The sequence below is a fragment of the Rattus norvegicus genome, chromosome 5 (assembly GCF_036323735.1).
Source record: "Rattus norvegicus strain BN/NHsdMcwi chromosome 5, GRCr8, whole genome shotgun sequence".
Lineage (NCBI taxonomy): Eukaryota > Metazoa > Chordata > Mammalia > Rodentia > Muridae > Rattus > Rattus norvegicus.
In genome coordinates, this window is record NC_086023.1 from 37,800,842 (window position 1) to 37,822,713 (window position 21,872).

General features: G+C 41.4%; 1 protein-coding gene across 1 annotated transcript in view; it reads right to left on the bottom strand.

The window, feature by feature from the left end:
• Positions 1 to 10,724: 10,724 nt before the first annotated feature.
• Positions 10,725 to 21,872, bottom strand: part of Cpne3 (copine 3) — a 49,275-nt gene continuing 38,127 nt past the window's right edge. Inside the window, exons 12-16 of the mRNA NM_001107917.3 lie at positions 19,079 to 19,133; positions 18,952 to 19,003; positions 17,214 to 17,347; positions 15,944 to 16,180; positions 10,725 to 14,722 (exon numbers count right to left, since the gene is read on the bottom strand). Coding sequence (NP_001101387.2) covers positions 14,612 to 14,722; positions 15,944 to 16,180; positions 17,214 to 17,347; positions 18,952 to 19,003; positions 19,079 to 19,133 — 589 coding nt within the window. The 3' untranslated portion in view covers positions 10,725 to 14,611. The remainder of the gene's footprint in view (positions 14,723 to 15,943; positions 16,181 to 17,213; positions 17,348 to 18,951; positions 19,004 to 19,078; positions 19,134 to 21,872) is intronic.

Consider the following 21,872-nt stretch of genomic DNA (forward strand, 5'->3'; position numbering starts at 1 on the left):
ACGAGTAGCCAGTCTGTCTTGATGTAACAGCAAGAGGTAACTTTTATTAACGAGATCCCTATTAGCAGGATCCCGGGTGGATACGTATCCCACACAGGAGACAGTGGAATGGACCCCGAGCTTCCAAACTCAGGGCTTTATATACGGGAGGTTAGGGGCATTCGCGCAATTCACATGATTGGTCAATTCAAATGGTGCAGTTACTTTCGGCGCGAAATTACATCAGCAAGGAGTACGTGCTCTCTAGCAGCTCGGCAGGCAGGTAGGGTGGCTCATCTCACTCAGGGGGGTGAAGGAAGGGGAGGGGAGGGGGTGGCTACAGATGGTCAATGTCCTTGGGGCTGATAGCTGGTTTGGCAAGTCCTATCTCTGGCTCTCCCTCAGGCACGTCCGGCCCTGCACATCCGGACTCTGACAATGAGTAACCTTTTTAAAACTCTAGTTCTACAAGATGACCTATATCTGTGGCCTGGGACTCATATTTCCCCCCAGAATGTTGTTGTAAAAATATAAAAAATTAAAAATGTAATGTTGTCTTTTACCTTGCTTGGTCCGGCACCGCAGTGCCCCAAGATATCTGCTAGATATCTTGGCGGAAACACATCCCAACTCTGTGCGACCGAGTGTCTCCTACCGCTGCACACTTTCCTACACTCAAACTGTCACACAAAAGAACACACAACACAATAATCTTTGACCCAATTGGTAAGCTATAATTGCCCACCTAAACATACAAAGCCCAGTACTATCCATCCCTTAAGAACATTAATAACAACCTGTAAATACCCAAAGCGGAATCTTAACATCACCTGCCATGGCTTCTCGCCCTCTCCCTCCTGTCTCTTCCTCCTTTCCGTTCCAGTCTCCTCTTCTTCCTTCAAACTTTTCTCCCGCCCATCCTTCCTTCTCCTCCAATGACAGGCTTTCTTCTCTCCTGTACCTGCCCCTCACCTGTATTTTACAAGTTCAATGGGGAGAAGGTTCTGGTGAAGCCACCTGAGTCCTGAGCACATGACTATGCAGCAGTCCTTGGGGAAGTGGAATTAGAATTAAAATACAGATAACTCCAGGGCAAACCACAACACCAGAATAAACCCATCTCTTAACCTTTTAACCCAAGACTTGTGTTTTTGCACTGACAATATGTAGGAATTAGGGTATGTAAAAATCATATCAGAAAGAGTCTGCTAACAGGAAAAGAAAGAAGAAATGGTGATATTGCATACACTTTAACTCTTTGACTCTTTCAAATGAAAATTCAAATGCCACTGAAACTTATGCCATTCATTTGTGCACACCTTTAATCCTAGAACTCAGGAGTCAAAGATCTCTATGAGTTTGAGGCCAACCTGGTGTACATAGCATGTTCTAGGACAGAACTGTTATACAGAGAAACTCGGTCTTCTGTGATAGTCTCTAAGCCTTGGAAGGGATGGTATATAAGTCCCGTTTAGGAATAAGCATTGAACAGTCATTGATTCTCTGAGTTTTGATCAAAGCTGAGCATAATAATAAGGGAGTGGTTGGTTACCCCCATAACAGGCCTGCCACAGTTGTACCAGTGGGCACACATTTCCTAGCCAGTTGTTAGTATAGCATGCATAATTCACAGTGAGTAACACTGGTGGTAGGTATTCTAATCCAGTAGCTTGGTTAGCAATTTCAGACACTATGAGAGTTCACAGTAAGGGAAGAATCTTCTCTTTCAGTTCCAACCTGATTTCTCTATGTCCTAAAATCAGAGACTACAGTGTTCTGTTGGGAAAACAGCCACAGTGGCAATTACGTGAATAGTTTTGAGAGCCTCAAGGGTTACCTGATAAAAACTCATAGGAAGTAGCCCACCCTGGCACTGAGACTTTCATCTGATAGGGCCATTAAAAAAGTGTATCAAGAGGAAGAACCCTGGATGGCATCGCAGGTCCAACTCATACCTCTGAACTGCTGAAATCTCAAACTCACACAAGGATCAAGCACTCTATCTTGGGATTCAACCACCAAAATCTGTGCAAGGAATTTAGACATTAAGAGCCCATGGACGACAGCTATATGACATGGACTAACAAACCATCTAGTTCAACCACCAGTTCTGAAACTGATCCTGGAGCCTCCCACCCATTTTAGCACCTCAAAAATGACACCATAAATCCCACACTCGACCTGGCCAAGAGTCAGAATCCAGACATCCAAATTCCCCAAAGATTTTTCTGTCTTTCTTCCTTTACCACTAACCCACATGCCTGTATTTTCTGAACACCTGTAGTCTGTGTTCATTAATTATTTGTCGAATTAATAAATAGCCTGCTGACTCGCTGAATAACTGAGAATATGAACTTACAGATATGTGATTGGCCTTCCCCACCTGCACCCAGACCCTACCTCAGAACAATGCAGAATGGGCTAGTTAATGGAAAGTTATAAAAGGATTTTCAGAGAGAAAAGAAAGCAATGATGCCTTTAGCAGATTTTAAACATGAAAAGACTATAGAGGCAAAATAATGCTTTTTATTATTAAGTTTTGACTTATTTTATATGTATGTATGTGAGTGTATGTATGTATACTATGTGCATGTAGGTGCCCATGGAGGCTAGAAGAGAGTGTCAATGCCCTGGAACCGGAGTGGCAGGCAGGAATGATGTCGGTGACAGTACTAGAACCTCTGAAAGAACAGCAAGTGTTCTTAGCTGCTGAGCCATATCTCCAGCCCCTATACTTTTTTTCTTTTACTTTGGATACAAATGTCTATTGTAACAAGCGATTTTGATTTACAGATGTTATTTCCATGTTCTTTGTTCAAACTTATAATAAAGAGTCATCCCCTATATTACGTTCATCTGCACCCCTTAACAAGATAGCATAGCCTATAAATTGTTCTCTAGCCTTTGGCAATACCCAGATCAAGGCTAGGAATGTAACTCAGTAGCTGTGTGTTTTCCTAGTCTGAGTAAAGCCCTGCGTTCAATCCCCAGAACATCATAAAAAATCCTCACTCTACCTTATGTTGTCATGTCTTCAGTCACTTTGGATGATTCAACCACCCTATCTTGGGCTTAAGGGAATTGGCTGGGGTGGGCTGAACTAGGACCACATTTCAGATGAGAGGGCTTCTTTTTCTAATCTAAGCAGTTTCTCATATATTCTCCAAAAGGTTGGTCTTGGTGTGGCAGTTGTACGGGGCACCGAAAGCACAAAAAAAGCAGAAATGAGAACAGTCTAAAGCCTACACTCAAAGTTGGTACACCAATCCTCTACCACAGGCTAGGGTAGTAAGTCACCAGTGTAGATCAAAACAATGAGCTCAGATTCAAAAAGGTAAAAAATAGTGATGTCTTCCTCGTAGGATAACTGAAGGACCCCATTGCAAAACAACTACATCTAGAGGGCCTGAGAGCACTTTTGCCCCTCTGGCACAGTTGTCATCAAACATAGAATCCCTACTTGATGAATAGTTTGGGCTGCAAACATGCCTGTGACACATTAGAGACAGGCCTACTTTTATAGGTTTATTTATGAAATTTAAATTTAATTTATGTCCTGTACTATTGTTTGCTAAGTTTTGCAATCATATATATATATATATATATATATACACACACACACACACACACATACATACAGACCATATTGGGGAAAAAAAAGAAAACTCTGCATCTAAGAACAAAGGAACTTTGTCCTAGAAATTACTTTCTAGAATACTTCACATAAGTTAAGGTTAAAGAGGCCCAAATCTCTGAATTCTAATGGGAGGAGTAACATGGTCCCTGCTCTGTAGTCTATAGATTACTTTTGGATTAATACTTACATTAAATAATCCTAAACTAATATGCAACAGATTGATTCATCTTGGCTATATAGTAGATAAAAAAAGAATTGTTACACAGAACTTGTCACTTTCTATAATTTGAACCTATTCTACATCTGCAATAATCTGTTGTATTCCTAGGAGAATTCTTTGTAAATCTTTACCAGCTATTAATCACTACTCCACTCTGTGATTTATTATAGCTAATCAAACCAATGACACTTGAGATTCATGTTTTAAGCACCTTATCCATAACACTGTAGTAAAATTTGATGTTTTCCTCTGTGAAGTTTTATGACTGACCGTATTTTTCATACTATAACTTTTGTAACTAGAACAGATGGTAGAAAGGTAAATTAAATGAACATCATTAAGCAATAGGAGCAGACATTTCTAGACAGAACCTCCCTGAAATGAGGAAAGGGGGAAATACCCAAAAGGTCACAACCCCTCTCTGTCCCTTCCCAGCTCCAGTCATCTCTGCTCATTTTACCTGACAATGCTCTCTTACCTGTGTGAGAACTCTCCTCTTTGAAAGGTGTAGGAATGCAGGAAGCACATGATGCTCCCTAAGGGTTTTTAATCCGATCTGGGATGTGCTTTCTCACGTCCAGCCTTAAATACACTCACCTGTGGCTTCTTTTAGACTCTGAAACTTGAAACGAATTTCAGATTCCTACTTGTATTCTCCTTTAATAAAATACGGAGTGAGATCCTGTGATCCTGTGATCCTGTGCTCTGGGTTTAAAAGAATATGGTAGGCTCCAAGGACAAAGGTACCCAATTCTCCTCAAACCTAAAGACTGAGGCTGGTAAAAGTAGCCCATTCTAAAAGAATTCTTTCTAGTAAAAACTTAGGAATATGTGTTTTTTGAATTCCAATAATAAAGCTTGCTGGGCTATGACTTCTTATTTTGTCCCATAGAAAAGAAATAACCATAGATTTCACCAAAATATTGGACTATATGAAAGACTTAATATACTTCTTAAATGTCAGATTTGTAAGAGTTAGTAGAGAGATTTGGTTCTTAAATAACAATTGTTATTACAGCACACACTTATCTTGTTATCTTGACAATGCCTAATCTATTCACCTACTGTCCTTTGGCACTGATAACTCTCTGAATGCTTCCCTTATATTTTCCACACTATAAAACCTTATACAATTGCCCACCCCCAGATGAAATGCCAAACACCAATGCAACTCTACCATACCTCCCTCTGTCTTCAGAGTTCCTGCATGAGAACTGGTTTGGAGATCCTAGAAAAAAGGATTTAAGATCATATACCCAGTGCAAGGAAGAGTCCTTTTGTATCAGGAGAAGTCATCCTCTTCTACCAAGGGCGCAGCTTCAGGAGGGACACACAGAATAATGAGGGAGGGTGGAGACAGTCACCTATCTGCTGATCAATGGGCTGACAGGCATTATGGCCAAACAACTTTCACATTAGGTTCCTGGGATTGAATTCAAAAGATGTTCATATTTTAAGACGTTAGGTTTCCTGGAAACAATAACTCATATCATTATTTATGTACAAGTCCCTGATGCCATTATTTTCTTTCTTTAAATATTTTGTCTATCAACCCTCAGCCCCTCTCTGTCTTTCATGAGACAGGCTCTTGTTATATAGTCTATGCTGTCTTGATAAGCTTAGAGGATCCAGACAACCCTGACAACTAGGTGGACAGACCAAAAGTTTTTCCATACAATGTGAGAGAAGACCTCTATTGATTTGTTAACAGAGTAATAGTTTCTTTCCACCCTTACCTAAATTTGTGAGAACAAGGTCTCAGTGCAGCAACACTGGAGGCAATGAGAAGGTATGGGGAGCTACATGGGTACTTTGGCATTTCCCCTAGGGGGTAGAAGGTTGTATAGGGTAATGTAGAAAAAACAAAATAGGCTTTCAGAGGGTTATCTGTGTCAAAGGCACAGGAGCCAAATCTGGGGGTCTCTACAAACACCAGGTCTGGCAAAAGAGCAATCCATATGAGACAAGATGGAAATATGGTTCACCATGACTCAGTAGCTGGTCTAGATTCAAACTTCTAGAGGCTGACACTGAACAGTCTATTTTTTAAATTTTTTGTATTAGATATTTTTTTTACTTACATTTCAAACGTTATTCCCCTTCCCGGCTTCCTGTCCACAAGCCCTCATTTCCTCCCCTCCTAGGGTACTCCCCATATTCATCCCCCTTATTGTCCCCCATATTCCCCTGCACTGGGGGTCCAACCTTGGCAGGACCAAGGGCTTCCCCTTCCCCTGGTGCCTCAACAAGGCTATTCTCTGCTACATATGCAGTTGGAGCCCTGGGTCAGTCCATGTATAGTCTTTCGGTAGTGGTTTAGTGAACAGTCTATTTTAGGCATATTTAAGCACAGCACAAAGTTTCCTCATAATAATTAACTCAGTTCTCCATGTACAACAAGACTTATAATATGAGTGCAAACACACATGACCCCTTCCATAAGGATGGGATGCTCCAGATAAAGTGTAGGGAGAATGACTGGGATAATTTAAAAGCCTTAGGGAGTCACATATGGCCTGGCCTCATACATAGCACAGAAGTCCACTGACTATCTCTACTCCATATGTAAAATACATATGACACTTTCCATAAAGATGGGTTCTATTGAGTAAGAAACAATGCTGAAGCTAGAGGCCTAGAGAAGAAGAGTCTAAGGTAAATATGAAAATGTGAGGGAGTCAGATATGGCCTGGCTCCTATAGATAGCACTGGTCCTCACATTATTAACTACATCCATTCCCGGCCTTCTGTGTGGAATACAGGTTACACATATCTTCCTTCGAGGAGACAAGCCTGTGTGCATCATATTCTTGGTTTCCCTCGCACTTATCTGTGAGCACAAGGACCTCATGTTCTCTATAGGCAAATAGATTGGGCATTGTTAGGATAAGAAGGTGCTCTCAGGATCCTCCTGCCTCAGCATTCAGAGGGCTAGGATTAAATAAAAAAATCTAAACAAAGCAGGGTGGTGGTAAGGGTGGTGGTGGTGAAGAGGAGGAAGAGGAGGAGGAGGAACTGGAAGACTGTGATTTCAACAAGGTAATCAGCAGAGGTCTCAGTTGGTGATGGTAAATAAAGACTTGCAGAAAGAGAGGAAAGCAAGGCACTCATACTCACATGACTATCGAAGTTTGGAGGAAGGGGCAACAGCAAGCTGGGCACAGCCAAGTGGGAGGAAGGTTGGAACAGAAGTGCCAAGGGAATGGCTATTTGTACGTGAATTTAGAAGAGTAAGAGGCAGGAAGGCATTTTGTCTAGGCTCCGCCCCACAGTTACCTGGCAACAGTCAGGTATGCCTGACATTATAACGAGGGGCTGCTTGTCCCCTCCTCACTCTTTTGCTTTCTTGCTCTTGCTCTGTCCCCTTTCTCCTGCTCCCCCTTTCCCCATTCACCTCAGAGGGAAGGGATGCCTTAGCATGGGCCTGCTGAGACACCCCTTCCCCCCACACCTAGGTGAACATCCACCAAAACATTTTCCTTCACCTTTATTTTTATAATGCAACAGTCATACCAAGAGAAATGATGAAAATGAAAGCTGTGAAGGGATTAGTATACCGAAGGCCCAGATGGATGAGGATTCAGAAGAGTTGTGGCAGCAGAAGGAGTGCAAGGGGAAAGTAGGTTGGTGTTGGAAAATGGGATACTTGACTTAAAAATAAGATTATTTTCCTTGGATGTGGGTGTTTGGGAATGGGGATTGGAGCGATAATCCCATGGTTAAGGGTGTGTGCAGCTCTTGCAGGGGACCTGAATTTAGTTCAAGCACCCATATCCAGCTCATAACAGGGCAACTCCAGGTCAAGGGTCCTGACATCCCCTTCTAGCCTTGCAGGCACCTTTATTCACACAAACATACCCACAAGCAGACACGCATACGTACACGTAATTTTAAAATAAAAAAAAATTAAAAATATAGAGGGGGCTACTGAATACTTTAGGTGAACTATAGAATAAGCATATACTAGAAGAAGAGCTATACATACCTTGTGATTGTTGTTAAAGTTGGAGGCCTTAAAGAGGAGGGAAAAGCATGTCAGAGCAGAAGGGACAGCTAGAGGTCACACCAACAGTGGCAGAAACTCAGGGAGATAAACCCACACTTGACAGAACTACAGAAAATTTAACATAATGTTCTTTATGAAAGACGGGTTTTACTTTGGACGAAAAATGGGGGATTCAGAAAAACATCAATAGAAGGATTTTTACCAAGAAAGGACCTGGTTCTTGAGAGAGCAGGCATTTGGGGCACTGCAGAGAAGTGGGCTACTAGAATCAGAATGTAAAGTGTAAGAACTATCATTTGGGGGTGGAGGGAATGAGTCGTTAATCATCTGAGATCTGTGTGAAGGAATGTGTCAACAGTCTAGACGGTGCAAAGGATGTGCCCTGTCTTTCAGAGGCCATTAGTGGTCTTCATAAATGCCCGAAGGTGTGAAGAAACAGCCTTCCCCCTACTCAGAGAACCTCACTTATTCCTGCTGTTTTCCCATGCCACCATTTCTTGTTAGATCATAAGTCTGTGGATAATCAGAATTCCTTAAAGAAATCTTGTTGATTGCCAGTAGTAAGCTACTCAGTAACTATCTATGCAAGGGGAACTTTTTACAGGATGGTGGTTTGAATGAAAATTGTGTGTGTGTGTGTGTGTGTGTGTGTGTGTGTGTGTGTGTGTGTGTGTGTGTTTTCAGTTTTTAGTTTGTGAAAATGTTTGGGCGCTGGGCTTTTTTTTTTTTTTTTTTTTTAATCTTTATTAACTTGAGTATTTCTTATTTACATTTCGATTGTTATTCCCTTTCCCGGTTTCCGGGCCAACATTCCCCTAACCCCTCCCCCTTTGAGGTCTGAAAAGCCCATGACGTTTTCCCATTATGCCTATGGATCAGGATGTAAGCTCTCAGCTCCTTCTCCAGTGCTTTGCCTGACTTCAGGCTGCCACCATGGACTCTAACTCACGGAACCCCGAGCCCTAAGAAACATTTTCTTTTATAAATTGCTTTGGTCATGGTGTCTATTTCCAGCAATAGAAAAAGTAACTAGGGCAGGGATGGTGGTTGAAGAAAAGAGATTATTTCCTACCCACTCATCCTCTTGATAGCCCAAGAGCTCCCCAACTCCTAGAATTCTGAGTCTGGCTCTGAAGGCCAGATGCTTTCTACACCTGGCGCCTTGTGAGTCTGCCAATGAATCCAAGATCCAACTCGCCTAGCCCAAGCAGTACAAAGTCAAAACTGCTTGAAATGCCTCATACAACATTTCTTTGGTGGGGGCGGAGGGTAGCTAAGCCTGTCACCAAGGTAATTTGCAAACTCCTGTGATTTTTCTGTGGAATTTGGCAAAACAGTGATGATTAGTGACAAGTGACAAGGGCAAAGATCTTGTCTTAAACAAAATTGATATTCTAAATAGAGATCGAGTAATTACCAGGCATGTGCCAGGCTCTCAGCCATTAAGAAACTGAGGAGATGGGTTTCAGCTGATGATCTGATACAGGTTTATAGCAAGACAAAAAAAAAAAAAAAAAATCTGAAAACAAACTCAGAATCAACTGTGTGATCTAACAGCTGAGTCGCACCAGAAGGCGACTGTAGGGAGCCATTCTGAGCTATACAGTCACAAAGGATGTGGGGTGTGGGTGTGGTGGCAGTCCCAAGATGGACTGCAGCTAAGTCTCATGACTAGCACCTGACTTCTTCACACACCTGAAATTAGCCACGTCCATTATGAGAGCTGTGCAGGCGCACCATGACGAAAGATCAGGCCATGTGACGTGGACCTATGAACTGAGATTACGCAGTCTGGACCGAGGAGGCGGAGTTGAGGGAGGATATAAGGGAGTGTGCTGGGGGCTGGAGGGAGAATGAAGGGAAGAAAAGAGAGATTGCTGCTTGTATGCAGAAAGAAAGGTTCCTGAATAAACTGCTTTGAGAAGAACGTCGTGGTGACACTCCTTTCTGCGGGACGAAGACAGAAGCGACAGGGGACACTGCTAAACCCCTGGCTTGTGTGTCACCATGGCCTGGATTGAGCTTGGCAGTAGGGTTCTTTAAAGTCCTTGAGCCTCGGACCTGTGTCAATGACTAAAATGTAAGTTCCTCTAAGTCCTCCAAAATCACAAATAAGCCACTCTGAAGCTAATTCAACACTACTCTGTTACCCTTCCCCAAAGACCAAACCCTCTGCTGTCCAGAGGGCCCCTAGGGTGAAATCCCACCAATCACTCCCCTTCTCTCCACTTCCTGACTACCTCCTCTCACACCTTACATTCAACAAATGCGTTTTTTTTTTTTTTTTCGTTTTGCACACTTAAAACCTTACTTACCGCTTAACCTTTATCAGCTACCATTCTGTTCTTAGCACTCTTGAATGGGTAACAGTTGTAGGTCGGCTGCTGTGTCAGGCTCCTGATGCAAAGGGTGATCTCAGCCCAGTTTTGTCTCGAATGTGTCTCTGCCCTTCCCGCCACGTTGTGAAATAGCAGAGGCCTCTCTAGATGCCTGCATCTGGCTCTTGAAAGCCCAGGTATTAACTACTGAACTGTGGTTGTTTTTAATGTCACCCCAAATAAGACTAATTCCCTATTTATCTCTAACTTTCCTTCTTTCGTGCGTATGGTAATATAAGTTTGTGAACATGTGTGTGCATGATGCACACAGCGGAGAAAACCACGTCCTTCGGCTCTCGCCAGCAAGGCCCAGCAAGCCCCCATCTGTTCCCTCCAGTGCTGAGGTTAAGCCTGTGTGGCCATGCTTGGCTTTTATATGGGTACAGGGGTCTGAACTCGGGGCCCTCAAGCTTACATAGCAAGTGGCCTTACCCACTGAGCCACTTCCCAGCTCCACTTTCTACTGTTTTGTTAAGGTGTAGATGAAAACAAAACACAGTCATGTTACATCAAGAGTAACTTTATTTAAAGGGAACTCACACGGACAATGTATTTAATATAAACTTAAGTATTTAGTAAGTTATGCACATACTGTGCTGTCCTCCAGAAGACAACGGCTCACAATTTCCACCCAGCTGCTAACTTACCTTACATCACCTCTAAGAAAATCAGCCTAGAGAGCCCTCTTGAAGATGGCTTTCTAATATGAAATGAAAAGGGCAAGGCACGTAAAAGGCAGCCCAACATCAGTGAGGCCCTGGGCCTATTCTGGAAAAGCTAACAAAGCGCTGTCTAAAGTGAACACTCGTAAATATCCCGCAGGTGATTTACAGGGTTAATGGTCTCAGACAAATCAATCTTCTACAGAAGATGAGGTGACTAGGCCAGTACAAAAACCATTCCTGAATATATGCATGAGAGAAATTGTGTGTCAATGAACAAGATGGCCATGTGCATACAAATTACAGAGACATGAAGGTCACTTCTGTGATTTTTATTTTAGATGTTCTTTAAAAGTGAACGGCATTTGTTGAAATCGAGGCACAACAGGAAAAAATAAACATTTGAGTACAAACCACTATAAAATAATACGGAATGAAGGTGAGTGCCGAGACGAAGAATTTCATAGCATAATAATCTAGAAGTTGGAAATGCTTTTATTTCAAACTGCAGACAGCTATGGATTATTTTAATTTGCCAGAATCACAGTTTCTATAAAACTGGATCAAGACGAGTCATTTAAAGAAAAGTTATCTCATCAGGAAAAAGTGATGGTAAACCAGAATAGAAAACTGTTCAAGACCAAGTGGCAGAAGCAAGATGGCTACCGGATGAAGAAGGGCCTTCAGTCCTGCGTACTCTCAGGGGCTGAGCAAGCCTAGTGAGCCTTGCTTCAGAGTCAAAAGCCACTCTCCTACCGAGTAACCTACAGAGAACCTGTAAGCCATTTCTGACCTGGCTCCCTCGTATGCAAAAGAAAGTCCTGAAAGCCACTGTGACATCTTCCCACCACAGAGAACTGATACTGAGACCGTGGAATAATAATGGTTTCAAAAGAGAGAAAAAAAGGGGGGGGAGGGGATCAGATGTTGTCACCTCTACTGATAACTGAGTTGTTACTACTGAGTCATCCCACAAAGCCCACATTCTTCAACTGCAGGCCCTGGTCCCATAGGCAGTCATGTAACTGACTGGAAAAACCAGACAACAGTAAAGCTTTCTAATGAACGATGGCCAAAAATGGATTCAAAACGAAATGTGTAATGACTCTGAGGTGTTTCTGGCAGGGCTTGTCCACCTTGTATCGCTCAACTTCACTGCAGCCTTGGCTGTCAATAGACAGCAGGTGCATTCTGCACTACACGGCTGCCATGTCACCCAACAACAGTGAACACTGCCTGAACACCTCAGCTCAGACTCAAGGTTACTTTGTGCGTTTTATGTATACAGTGATTTTATTGTCCATACTCAGCTTTAGCATAAATGCTTAGTTACAGAAAAGAAAGACATCAATATTTTCCTGCCAGCCTGAATCAAGTCAATATCAAATCAATTTATGTCTAGATTGTACTGTGCTAGAAAGTTTGATTTTAAAAACTGTCAACATAAGCTTCATTAAAAAAAACTTTATATTTTGGCTTAGGATGAGGACAGAATTTGCAGCTTCTGAAATACCTCTAAACACTGATGGCATTTTGTACTATGTATTTATGTGAAAAGGGGTTCAAAGTATTGGCAATCACAAAATCAAAATATCAGTCAACTCTGCAGTACATTAAAGATGCTCTGTGTACTACAATACCAAATAGCTGAGAGTGTGTGCGTGCACACACACACACACACACACACACACACACACACACACATGCGCACACGCACACGCACACACACACATACAAAAGTAGGTCCTCGTGGAGGGCAGAGGAGACCACCAGACCCCCTGAAGCTAGAGTTACAGTCAAGTAGTAGAGCTGCCTGACATACATGCTGGAAAGCAACAGAAACCAGCTGCAAGAGTGAATGTATTATTAACCCAGAGCCATCTCTCCAGGCTCCTGAAATAATTTGGTTTACTGGCAATGTTTGATTTGTATACCTATCTTAAGTATAACTTTGTATACCTATAAAAACTGGGGTTACATAAAATTTCTTGGGTGAAAGGACTCAAAATGAAAATAAATTTTAAGAAACTCTGCTATACAGAGGTACACTGTTTCAGGTTAACAGCACAATCCAGATGCCAATTACCCATGTGGGAAGGAGGCGCCACTGCTCACTGAGCCAGGCAAACAAGACAAGTGGATCTTCTGCTGACAGAAGCTGTTCCTGAGAAGCCTGCAGGAAACAAAGACAGGCAGTGGCAGAAGGATTCGGTAACGCTGGCATGGATGCTCTCTGTGGATATATACTTGAGGATATGTGGTGGATACACAATGCTACTTGTTAAACTGTTAACAATAATTGGCCACTGCATAGATAGGCAAATATTTGACATCCAGATGCTCAGGCAAATGTTACAAAATCTATTCCAAAAATGTGTACTCACTGAACAGTATGTCCTACAGGATAAAGTTAAAATAATTCAATTCTTCAAAATAAGAATACTAAGTCCACTCTATGTAAATATAGCAGCTAGAACAGGGTATGTATATGTTGTTCTTTCTTCTCTTTTTTTAAATGTTATATCAGGTTTTGTGCTTAACAGAATACATTCTGGACTTTGGAAATAGTACATTATTGAAATGAAAAAATGGAATTTTGATTAATAAATAACTAGAATTAGAGGTTTAAAGAAAAATAATACTATTTTTTAAAAAGACAAAAAAATCTAAATAACTCTATAAAAATCAATACACAGGACCTTAGCAAGAAAAAAATACTAATGACCTTTTGCAATTATTCCATTAGATAGAAGAAATGTATTTCTCAATTACTTATTTTTCTTTGTTGTACTGAACCACACTCTCACTGGATAGCTGTCAGACCTGGAATTAACTATGCAGGTGGGTTGGCTCGTGCTGGCCTCATGCCTCTTCCTTCCAAGTGCTCACATGATGTGTCACCATGCCTGGTCTGCAACTGGTTTGAATTTTCATCTTAAATGTTTGGCCCTCAAAGCTTTAGTGAACACAGTTCCAGTTAAGTCGACAATGCTGATCTAATAATGTGGCCTCCGGGATGACCTATCATTGTGTGTCCACAGAAGTTTGAGTGTCTTGTTTGCTCAGTAAAGCAAAGACACGCTGTGTGCAAGAGTTCACAGTGAAGGGATTTCAAAAGGCAAAGAAAAATGTCTTGTCTACAAGGAGCTCTCCATAGGTTGATTGTACATTTTCAAAACGAAGTTAAGTCCACTGGTTTTCATAAGCAACTACATGAAAACAGTTTTATACACTGTAGCACTGCAGCACAGAAAGGGACAGAGTATAGAGTAACAGGTATGAACTCTGTGACTGACCTAAGCAGCTCTCTCCATCACAGTACCGACACTGGCTTGCAAAATATTTACTAAAACAGAAGAGCAAAACTTGTATACCACTTCATCCTGTAATGCCTCATTCACTCTACTGGCAACACTTAAGAATGGCATTTTCATTATAGAAAATATACAACAAACCAATTTTTCCCAAATTAAAATCAATTCCAAACTGCACTCTTGTAATTTCTATAAATCACTAACAGCCACTGAGTTCATTGGGCAGAAATGGACTTGCTACTGTCCTCTTCAGAAAGTATAAAATGTATGTTTTAAACTGATAGAATATATACAAAAAGCTGGGTTTGCATCAGAAACCCTGGGGGGTAAAAAGCGCAGATGGCGATACATCATTCTGTGTAAGAGATGGCGCTGCTCCACATGGCTTTGGACGTCCTGTAGCTCCCGGCTCCTTCTACTTCACAGCTGGGTTTTTGGGAGGAAGGAGTCTGTATGTGTTGAAGTAACCCACCACCTGCTGGGGGATCTCTGCCAAGACACACTGCGCAAGTGCTTCCTTTGGAGCCTTGAGGACAAACAAAATCTTAGTTACTATTACAAAATGGACATCCGCTGGCTTGCTTGTTTGCTGTTTGTCTCATGTAGCTCAAGCTGGCCTTGAACTCACGATGCAGTCGAATATAACCCTGAACTATCCATCCCCCTACCTCTACCTACGAAGTGCTGGACTGCAGACACACACAACTCATTTGCCTGTTTGATAAAAGACTAGAATAACTCAGCAGTCATTAAAAGATTAGTCTGTTTGTGCTTGATGACTTTATATGAGACACAGGAAAAGTTCCTAGTTATTCTCATGACTCCTAAACTTAATCCCCATTTTAATGACCTATAAGCTCTAGTAATATAAAACAGTTTTAGAAGAAGTTCTGGTTATCAGTCAACATTCTAAAAGTAGCATACAAAAAACAGTGGGCAGCATGGCCTGAGATTATATAAGTGACATAGGTTTAAACAAAATTGCTTCCGAATGCTTCTTTTCCTAAGCAATGTTCACATAAGTCTATCAGCCTTCAGAGAAGCACCAGAACTGCTTTTAAAGTCTGTCATCAAGTATCTCGTCATACCGATATACCATAGTTTTCTTAATCATTTACCTGTTACCTTAATCATTTACCTGGGTTATTTCCAGCTCTTATCTATTATACATAGACCTGCTAAAACATTTGCATATAGGTTTTTAATTTTTTGACTTTCTATAAGTGATTATAAGACTGCATTTCATACAGCAGTATACATTAAATTCTTCTATGCTCCTCTCAAAACAATTATCTTGTTTTAGCTACACTAGGAATTCCTGAGACAGCATCTAAACAACACATAAACTCTTTCTTCCCCGTGTTGCCATAGGTCATGGCATTCTATCACAGCAAGAATAAAACAAAACCCCAAACCCCTAACCCAGTACCCACATCCATCCCCTGTGCTTGACTGCAGATGTACTGTGACCAGATACCATAAACTCCTGCTGCCACGCCTTTCCCAGTGTAATGGGCTACTAACCAAAGTAAACTTTCCCTTCCTCAAGTTGCCTTTGCCAGATTATCTTTTACAACCACAAGAAAAGTAATTAATACAAAAGTAACAAAAAATCTTACATATGCATAACCATATCATTTTAATAGTTTGTCATACAAGTACAGCAAAAGCACAAAAGATGCCAAACCAAATTAGAACTTTCAATCAAAAACAATCTGTGTTTAAGTCAGAAAAAAGTGGTACTCACATTCTGGAACTGTCTGAAAGGCACAAACTGAACAATATCTCTTATGGCCACCTCCCCGGATGGGGCGCGGAGGCTTCCATTGTCACCGTCTAGAAATTCCATGGCACTGAAGTCAGCTCCCCCAACCCCCACAATGATGATCGACATGGGCAGCTTGGCCGCACTGACGATTGCCTGTCTGGTTTGATCAAGGTCTGTGATCACGCCATCCGTGATGATGAGGAGCACAAAGTACTGCTATCAAGAAAGAAGGCACATCTGCTCAGCAGGCCAAGGTCAGACAGTAAGAGGAATCATCTTATCAAGAAAGAAGCCACATCTGCTCAGCAGGCCAAGGTCAGACAGTAAGAGGAATCATCTAGGTTAATAAGCCACCTGACTCTTTCATTTTCCTTAAACCCTTCTTAGAATATCATCTGCATATAATATTTTGAATTCTCTGATGAAAAGGATCAACTCTTAAAAGCTGAAGATTCGTTAGAAGTGCAGCACATCACAGAATACGTTGAAAAACTACACAGGAGACATCTAACTATTAGAGACAAACCTTTCAAGGAAGGAGAGGAGCAAACATTCATTAAACGGAACCACTAAACACGTCAAAGAGCAAGCAGCTACTCAGGTCTCAACAGATGCCAAACTTCTGAATGCTTATCTGCCCAGCTAACACACGTGCTTTATAATATTGTCTTCTTTGACGAAATTTCCAGAGTGGTAAAATGCCACCTAAAATTGTGACTTCATTTTTTGGGGGCCAGTGAACTGTAGGACAGGAATACGACTTCTGACAGTAACTTACAGATATGACGGTGTTTTCTCGGACCTGGGCACTGTGTACTTTATATGAATTATGTTGTTTAACCTTTTCAACACCTGCACAGGGCAGCTCCCCACAATGCCTATCTCTACTTCTGAGTATATTACAGCTTGAGAGATTCAATACCCAACATCTGACTAGGAGTATAGTAAGTGTTACATCACCAGCAACCGGTAAAAGTATTCAAAGGCCTTCATGTGAAAAGTGTTTCTAAAAAGACCGTCTTTTTTAATTTTTATTAGAATCTAAGCAAATTACTTCCAAGTCAGAGAATCGATTAGTAAAAGCAAGCATTCTTTTGTTTTGGTGATCATTAATAGCAACAGATACTGTTCCTAATTCAATGCTGAACACAGCATACTCCTTACTCTGGACAAACTCAATAAACAACAGTATGGGAACCAGGAAGAGATAGCACCCATTCCCTTCCAGCCCCCGTGCCTAAGCACTTACAGAAGCTGTCTGCTGTTGCGTGGCTGCAGCGGCAAACCTGGCCACATGATTTATAATCGGAGAAAAATTAGTTGGTCCATAGAGTCTTATCTGAGGAAGGCAGGTCCGATAAGCCTCTATAATGCCTTGGATCCCTAGATCAAAGAAAGCAGTATTAAAAACCCCAAGTATCATTTGTTAAGCCATAGTCCTGGGAAACACAGTCATGTACACCTCAGGTCTGGTGAATAATGGCTATCATCCCAGCTTGAGGGGGACTGAGCTGGAAGGACTGAATCACCTTGACTGCGCTGCGTCCATATTGTAAACCCAAAACAAAACAAAGAAACAACAGTAACAACAAAATCAAAATCCAAACAAGACAAAACAACACTTTGACTAGCTAAAAGTTTTAGTCAAGAGTTCTTCATGGCTGTGCTTCTTTATAAAGAGCTACAAACATAGCCTCTCCAAACAGAAAGCATTCATTCTCATCTCAGATAGGACTGCTATATTTGTTTAATTTTGATGCATTTTTGATGGGAAAAAGGTGCAGCAGCTTACAACAGATAACCAGAAAAAAAAATCACTGCTGAGAGAAACACTTATCTATACATGTGGTCAACATTCTATAAAAATATATGGTTATAAGACTGATTAATTCTAATTAGATGATAAATTACCTATTAATTAGGTCAGACAGCATGAATTAGTTAGCAGCATTAATTCTAAATATTCACACATAGGTAGTCTCCTGAATTTTGCCATTGAATTGTAAACAGTTTATGACGTACTGGACTTGGGCCTGTCAGTCTTATTAGTAGCAAGTTGGACAGGCTAAGAAACTTGGGCAGCTGGGTGCAGTGTTACATCACTAGTCCCAGCACTCAGGAGACTGAGGTAGGAAGATGTCAAGTTCATAGCCTGGGCCCTCGGGAGGAAGGGAGGGAGGGAGGGAGGGAGGGAGGGAGGGAGAGGGAGGATCTAACACAAGTCAAATGAGAAAGGAACAAATGTGCCATTCTAAGGCACTGAGGTGTAGAGACATTTCTGTGAAAACAGTACGGCCTGGTGAACTGACTAGTACCCAGGTGGAAAGCACTCTCTACGACCAAGTATCCTAGGCATACGTGTTGATTCTGTACACAGTGACAGTTTGGGATGCAGGCAAATGCTAGAAATCTTAAAAGAATTGCCTGCACTGCACTCTGAAACGACAGAAACTTTTCTATAGTGCCTTTTTAAAAGTTTTAAAAGTTTTCTTACTTTAGCATATTTTAACTTTTATTTACTTATGTTTGTGTGGTGTATACGTGTGGTACATGCCAAGTGAGTATGAGAGAATTTTGTGCAAGCAGCAAGACTGTGAAGGCCGACACGTTTTATCTGAGAGGAGTCACTGCTTCTCTGAAAGCTCTCTCCAGACTTTAATACAAAACTACTCACTTCATGGAGAGTTTACTTACAGTCAAGTTACATGTGGAAATCCCTTTACTTTTATGCTGATCTTTAGTGACACACTCCTAAGATGGTGAAGGGTTTGGGTCTACTGAGATTCCTAAGGTAGAAGGTTTACTTTTCATCTGCATGCTCCCCTCCCCACCCCCATAATTATCTTCACCACTGCAGTCACCAACCTGGGCTGACTTTGGCACTGTTTATAGCAGAAGTAAAAAATGTCACACACTGGTATTTAAAAATGAACTATAGTTCTAAGCTGCAAGAAGGCAGGCTTACCATTACAGTACCATTTACTTACCATTACAGTAGGGGTTCGAGGGGTTAAAGTTCATTGGAAATTCATGAGACACCTGTCAAGAGGAGAAAGGGTAATAAGGCCTGTTTGCCAGTCCACAATAAAGCTTTCAAAGGAGCTTTCCTCTTACCTGCCACTGAGGAGGAACCTGAGCTCCAAAGCCAAAAGCTGGAAACATTTTATCACTAAAAAAGAAAAAAGAAAACAAGTCAAACAATGTTTGTTAAAGAAAGCACTTTATATTTTTTTCACAATAAAAGTAGTATGAGCTTATATTTAAAGGAATTCAAAGTCATAGAAAATTATAACAAAAATTACCTAGCACTACCTATACTAAATACCAATGCCATCACCGGAAAACTTTAAAGTTGAAAACTCACTTTAAAGGCTTTTCTGTGCATTAAAAGAAGAAATCTACACTAACTGTTTTGGGTGTGTGGAAGTGGTATGCCTGTATGATATCCGCCTGAGTGTGTGCCCCTGTATAAAAGCCTATGAAAACCAGAAGGAAGCTAGACAACGTCTTCCTCTACCACACTCCACCTTACTGTCTTGAGAGTGGGTCTCTTGCTGAACTAGAAGTCTGCAAATCTGGTCTCTGCCTGTCTCTGCTCCCTCATAGTATTGTTATCGCATGAGTAGCTACAGCCAGCTTTTTAGATGAATGCTAGGGATTTGAACTCAGGTCCTCATGCTTTCACAGCAGGAGGTCTTACTGGAGGTCTCACACTCTGAACAATCTCCCCATAGCCCTTTATATACATTTTATAAAAATAGAATTTATGGGGCAAGAGATGGCTCAGTGATTGAGAGAACTTGCTCTTGCAGAGGCCCTGAGTTGAGTTCCCAGCACCTACCCATCTGGAGGCTAGAAGCATCTACAAGTCAAGTTCCAGGGAACCTGACGCCTCTTTTGATGTCCATAAGCTCCTGCACACGTGTAGTGCACATATACACTAATGCACAGATATACACACTAAATAAATGAATGAGATAAAATTCATGTCTCATAACCTACTATTTTCTATTTAAACACTGTGTATTACTTCTTGTCAGATATGAACCACCACCATTCCCTGCAACAAAAAGAAAACCCAGTTTTCCTTTTCTTTTTTTAAAGATAGAAAGTACCAGAAACCTGAAAGGTGAGAGACTCAAAGGGTAGAACCTTAGATTAAATGCCCTACAGGGGGAAGAGGGAACTTTAGAGTCCACCTCCAGTAGAAAGACAGGACATCAAGTAGAGGGATGGGGTTGGATCCCACAGTCAAAAACTCTGACCCAGAATTGTTCCTGTCTACAACAACTGCAGGAACAAAAATAAAGAAGAGACTGAGGGGAAAGGTGGCCCAACTGGGGATCCATCTCAAGGGGAGGATCCAAGGCCTGACACTATTACTGATGCTATGGTGTGTTTACAGACAGGAGCCTAGCATGACTGTCCTCTGAGAGGCCCAACAAGCAGCTAACTGAGACAGAAGAACCTAACCCTTGGAAGGACTTGAGGCCCCAGGGAGGGTGGAGTCTTGGCCGAGGGAGCAGGGAGGGGAGAGAACATCCCCTTAGAGACAGCGGGGAGGCGAAATGGGATGAGGAATTATGGGAGGGTAGACCGGAGGCAGGTAATGACTGGACTGTAAAAAAAATAAAATAAATTTTTAAAAATATTTTTTAAAATTTTTGATTTATATGAGCACACTGTAGCTGTCCTCAGACACACCAGAAGAGGGTATTAGATCCCATTACAGATGGCTGTGAACCAACATGTGGTTGCTGAGAATTGAACTCATGACCTGTGGAAGAGCAGTAAGTGCTCTTAACCACTGAGCCATTTCTCTAGTCACATGTTTTTTGTTTTTTAAACAATATACTATTAGGCATAAAACTTGGATTCAAATAATAAGGTTATTTATAGCATTTACTTATGTCACTTGATGTAAATATGCATGCATCTGACCATAGAAACATTGCACAAAAAGTCAAATTCTAAAGTTTCTGCAAGAAAACATATGTCCATGTGGGCCTATGGTTTTTGAACAGAGTATGAGCCGGATTATAGAACACGTGAGATAGCACTGAATAGTTCAGCGTTGGGGTATTCTCCATAGGCACACTGACGGATGGCCAACACAAACACCACTGAATCACTGAATGCACTGCTTTCTACTGGAGCAGTCTTTGTATGCTCACTCTTACTGATTACATTTATTATTTATTTACTTACTTACTTATTTATTATGTGTTTATAGTGGTTACATGCTTGCTGTGACATGTATGGGGAGAACAGAGGGAAACTCAGGTTTGGCAGCTGTGATGGTCTTTAAATGCTCAGCCCAGGGAGTGGCACTATTGGCGTAGATGTGGCCTTGTTGGAATAGGTATGCCATTGTGGGCACGGGTTTAAGACCCTCACCCTAGCTGCCTGGAAGTCAACACTCTGCTAGCAGCCTTCAGATTACTATGTAGACTTCTTAGCTTCTCCTGCACCATGCCCGTCTGGATGCTCCCTTGAGGATAATAGACTGAACCTCTGAAACTGTAAGCCAGTCCCAATTAAAGTTGCCCTTTATAAGAGTTGTCTTGGTCATGGTGTATGTTCGTATGCTGTTCCTAAGACAGCAGCAGGCACCTTAATATGTATCCAGTGCATCCATCCTGAATTAATTTTAATATTTAGGGTTTATTTTCTGTTAAAGATAGAATACATGTCATGTCAGAAATACTTTTCCTAGTCAGCAGTCTGTCTAATGCTGTTTAAAAACATTCAAAGGGTTTTTAATCACTATTGCTCTATAATATAGCTTGAGATCAGGGATGGTGATTCCCCTAGAAGTTCTTTTATTGTTGAAAATGGTTTTTGGTATCCTGGGATTTTGTTATTCCAGATAAAATTTCTCTTTCTATCTCTGTGAAGAATTGAGTTG